This window comes from Micromesistius poutassou, assembly GCF_964030765.1.
Source record: "Micromesistius poutassou genome assembly, chromosome: 10".
Classification (NCBI taxonomy): Eukaryota; Metazoa; Chordata; class Actinopteri; order Gadiformes; family Gadidae; genus Micromesistius; species Micromesistius poutassou.
This window is the reverse complement of record NC_140280.1, coordinates 6,258,460-6,263,459: the sequence shown is the minus strand read 5'-3', so window position 1 is coordinate 6,263,459 and position 5,000 is coordinate 6,258,460. Positions and strand designations below refer to the sequence as shown.

Below are 5,000 nucleotides of genomic sequence, written 5' to 3'. Positions count from 1 at the left end.
TTATCTGTTTAAAAAATATTGGGTCCTCCAGAGTCCAATCATTCACCACAAAAAAACATTGAGTATCCAACCAATAAAGTTGTTATTTTACTAAACGTCAGTGAAAGACAAAAATCTGCAGTGTTAACCATTTGAGGTCATCCTCGCCTTTGGAGGTCCTAAATCAAAGCGCACGTCAAAACCTATGGACAGTTACAGAAGAGAAACACACAAGTAGCTTTATTCTGAATTCATATTGAAACATCATCACACAAGCCGCATATAAAAGACTCAGCGGCAGCAGGTCTATCTATACACCAGCTCCATCAACAGTATACACACTTGGCTCGTGAACCTAGGCCACTATTTGCTGCACATACAGCACAACCAAGCGACCCACCCTCCACCCTACTCCCCCTTCACCCCCCACCCTGCTCCCTCCACCCCCACCCTGCTCCCCCCTCCCCCACCCAGTCCCTCTACCCCCACTGCTCATGACACAGGACTCCAGCCCAAAGCCCACAACCATAATGTCCCTCAAGACAGAGTTAGCCTCCAGCGGGTGTAGCCGTGGTCAGCTGCTATAGAACTGCTATACTTTAAGGACCTACTGCTAGCAGCCACTTGTTGTTCAAGGTGTTGGTTTTTTGTCATATGTTATTCCCTATGGGGGGTTTCAACTTTGCGTTGGTAAGGACAGGGAGTTAGAGCCATGCTGGGGTGAGTTGTTGTTTCTGTTAATGTGTGTGTTAATGTGTGTTTGCGCAAACACTTCACAGTCCAGTTGCTTCACAGCACGACTGGACATGTACAGTAACAAGGTACATTGAAGTGATACTGCTCCTTAATTATGCATGCATTCAATTCCCATGGTGATACTGTGTTGACACATATTGTTCAAAAGAGCATTATGAGGTTAGATTAGTAACTTTTGTGCAGTCTATTGTTAATCATACTGAATCGAGTATTATCTATATTTTCCCGTTAATCTTTATATTTTATTTATTTCTGCGCTTCAATAATGACTTATTCCTTCACACTTAATATGGACGTTCACATTTTGCTATAATGCCACGTGGATTTACACTGTGCCTCTATGGAGTGTAATCATATTTTAAATCATACATTTAAATATTGTTTCACACATCCATAGGGTACCGAAAATAATTAGGTGTTAAGTAAAAATCAATTGTATTATTATAATTCAGTTTCATCCTTAATCTAATATATAGTACATGTTAGATGAATGTTTGTAATGTGGTCTGACATCCGAAACACAATAAGCATGAATCTAAACCTATATATTATTCAAGTCACTCACCAATCCCAACCTCCTACGTTCCGCCATCGCTGTTGTATTTTACACCTGATTGTTGACGTTACCCCTGATTGCAACGCGTTGCTGACCGCCCCTGGGTGGTCCTCTTCCCTGACAGGGTGCATGCTGTGTTTCGGCCAGTCTGCCTTTTTCCGTTTCAACCACCCAGAGGAAGCCCTCAGGATGAAGAGTATGAACGCCAGCAGAACTCATCAAGCAGGTGAACACGTAATACCAACTATATCCCCCCCCCCCATTTTATTTAAACATTTCAACATGTAGCTTACATTTTTTTATAAAATAATCCCCCAGGTTATCTTATTTAAAAATGTATTGCTAATGTTGTCACGTGTAATTCATGTGTTATGTTATGTTTGAACTTATCCAGTAGTTCTCTGTCCCCAGCATCCAATGCAGAAGCATTAATGGTACAAAGATATTTGTACAAGCCTCCTCCATTATCATTAACCTGGTTTATTCAATCATTACTCGGCACCCAGGGTCTGACCCCAATAAGAAAGAGAATTGATTGAATCAGTGGCTATATAAAACGGAGAGACTCCAAAATAAGCCCTTTTCTTCTGATTCACTGGCTTTGAAACACAAGCGGTTCCTTCTATTCTGTTTGGTTATTTTTCTGCCCCGTGGACTGGAGCATTAGCTTCCTTCCTTGCTCTTTACCTTGCTGTTGAGTCTATATTAGACCCATTCTCCCCTGACCTTATAGCGGTCCAACCCTCGGTGGTGGTGGCTGACCTACACTATGAGCAGCCACGCCTGCTCTCTCTGCTGTGTGTGTGTGCTCATGCCCACACTTTTCCTGCCTAAGGCCCAGATTGCACGCAGTCTAATTGAAGCATGTAGCTGTAGATTTTATATTTAGCACCTCCAGATCCCTATAGGATTACCACACTAAGGAACAACACATCCTGGCCTTCCTATGGGCTATATTAGCCTCTGTCTGTTCACTACATGCTCATTTGAATGTAGTGTGTGTGTGTCTGTGTCAGTGTATTTGTGTGTGTGTTTGTATGTGTGCGTCTGTGTGTGTCTGTGAATGCGGGTGAATGCATGCGTGTGTGTGTCTGTCTGTTTGTGTGTGTGTGTGTGTGTGTGTGTGTGTTTTTGTCTAGGTGTGTGTGTGTGTGTGTGTGTGTGTGTGTGTGTGTGTGTGTGTGTGTGTGTGTGTGTGTGTGTGTGTGTGTGTGTGTGTGTGTGTGTGTGTGTCTGGGTGTGTGTGTGTTTGTGTCTAGGTGTGTGTGTCTAGGTATGTGTGTGTTTATGTGTGTGTGTGTGTGTGTCTCGGTGTGTATGTGAGTGTGTGTACACACACACATGTCTATGTTTATTGTCTGTATTTATTCCCTTTCAATGAGTAACAGTTCCAACGGTCTCCCTCGCAGACTTCAGTAACGTTCCCAACGGCGGTGGTATTCCGGGTCCGTCCAACCACCAGGATCACCCAGGACCCAGGGCTGTGATCCACGCAGACCCCCACCTCCAGGACCCCCTGGGGTTCAGTGACTACGACTGTCCCTCCCCATCCCCGTCCTCATCCTTGTCCGCTCCGGGCCAGATCCCCAGCAGCCGACCGACGGCCCCCACGCGACCCCCCTGCTCCCCGGGGGCCAAGCCGGTCCCGGTGCCACGCCCGCGGGCCTCCCCTCCTGCGGCCCCCACTAACGGCTCCGGGGGTGGGGGGCCCCGGGTCGCGGAGAGCCCCCGGTCCCTCCGGGGCAGCAGAGCGGATGTCTCCGTGGTAGGCCCCCCCAGCGCCAGTCCGTCCCCCACGGCCCCGCAGAGACCCACCCCGCGAGGCTCCCCGGCGGCACCGTCCCGCCCCAGAGTCCCGGGCCCCTCCCTGCACAGCCGGCCGCCCAGTCCCGTGCGGGAACAGGGCCAGCTCCGCCCCCGCAAAGAAGACGTCGCCCCCCAAAAACAAAGGACTCCGGAGGGGGCTGGAGGTAGCGGCCAGAGAGAGCTGCCGCCCCACAGCTCCTACATGTCCCGGGGCACAACAGCTGGCTTCCTCCAGGGCTCGTCCTCCACCCTCCCCTCGCACCCCTCTGCTGCCGGCAGGGCTGCCTCCGAGAGCCCCCGCGGCCCACGCAAGGCCCCGCCCCAGAACCCCCAGCCCCCCCACGGCGGGATGGTTCGCGAGCAGCCCCGGGGCCACCTGAGGACCAACTCCGGCTCCTGTTCCGGGATCCAGGGCTCCTCGCTCTCGCTCTCCGGGTCCTCGCCCCTCACCAGCCCCGGGAGGCAAAGGAAAGTATCCAACGGGACCGCCGTGGCGGGGCCCGGGTCCGGCAGGGACCCCTCCTCCTCCTCCGGCCCCGTGAGGCCCCGCGCCAGGGAGCGGAAGAACAGCATCTCGGAGATCAGCGACAACGAGGACGAGCTGCTGGAGTACCACCGCTGGCAGAGGGAGGAGCGGCTCCGCGAGCAGGAGATGGAGAAGCAGGTGAGTGCTCCTTGGCCGCTGTGCCCCCTATCAGCTGCACTTTGTGTGGTTCCTAAGGCAGATCCCTACGGCAGATCTGGTGTACCAGATTCGGCCCTGTACGGTCCAGCTTTGTACCAATCTGAAGTACAGGACAAGTATAGCATCAACAATGGCAGACATCATCGAATATCTGCATAGTGGTAGGGATGGGGGTGGGGGGGTGCATCTTCCAGCAGAGCTTCCAAGGGGATTACTGGCACCGGTTAGCCAATGTTAGCCCTGAGTGACAGCGCGGTGTGCATTCCCTTGAGGCGGCCCGCTCGGAGGAATCCGAAGAGCAGCGGGCGTGGCTGCCCACCGCACTCCACTATATTTACCTTACCTCGGGGTGGAACCGAAGCCGCCTCCTTCCCTTCTTGGAGTTCCTTCTCGCGGAAGTCTTATGGATTTCTGATCCCATCCTGAATCTCTACTACCAACTGATCCGCCCACCACAACTCCCCCGCAGCCATGCACGTGGCCCACTGCTGCACCCCCACCACCTCCCCCAACCCCCCCAACCCAGCCGGCATTTGACAGCTGCAGGGGGAGGGGGTGTGGGGCTGGCGGGGGGGGGGGGGGGAGGGGAGGGGGGGGGGGGGGGGGGGGGCTGTGGTGGGAGGGAGGAATTCCTGGCTTTCCATGTACACAGGCTATTTCAGTGACCAAAAGGTTTCTGGTAATAAATACGAGTGGAGTGACGACACAGGCTTTTGTCTGAGCGGGAGGTTTCTGGGGGCTGGTGTAGCCTCCCGATGCGGAGGTGGGCGTCAGAGCTGGACAGCTGGATCCGGAGAACACTGCGGATTCACACACTAGTGATTCAGTCTGCCTAGCAGTACTTGTACTGCAGCAGTATTGTTGTTTTGGTTGTTTGCGTTGGGTGTTGACTAGCTGTTGCATTGGTGCTTTGACACTATATTTATAGTCGACTGAAGCCGACTTCTGCAGCCTGTTTGAACGATTTATATTGTGTTTATCATACATCTAGAGACTGACATTGTTGTCGTTATTCAGTGCTAGCTGAGCTCACGGTCATTATCACCGGTGAATTGTTGTTGTTTTTTTGAACGAGGTATTACCATCAGAAAGGGAACAAACAGCTGTCACAGTTTTCTCGTGACGAAAGTAAGCAGGGTTATTTTAACACGTGGATGACTGACATTCCACAGCATCCACTGCTGTGTACTGGAGAGTGAGTCAACGGATGCAGCCGTC

General features: G+C 52.0%; 1 protein-coding gene across 5 annotated transcripts in view; it reads left to right on the top strand.

Annotated features, from left to right (window-relative positions):
* phldb1a (pleckstrin homology-like domain, family B, member 1a) overlaps positions 1-5,000 on the top strand; it is a 33,852-nt gene that overhangs the window by 7,833 nt on the left and 21,019 nt on the right. For 4 of the 5 annotated variants that reach the window (XM_084474792.1, XM_084474793.1, XM_084474795.1 and 1 more), the window contains exons 5-6: positions 1,416-1,517; positions 2,701-3,761. In XM_084474792.1, the coding sequence (XP_084330918.1) occupies positions 1,416-1,517; positions 2,701-3,761 (1,163 nt within the window). Of the gene's footprint in view, positions 1-552; positions 700-1,415; positions 1,518-2,700; positions 3,762-5,000 lie in introns of those variants that run through there. The other variant, XM_084474794.1, reaches the window with a different exon arrangement.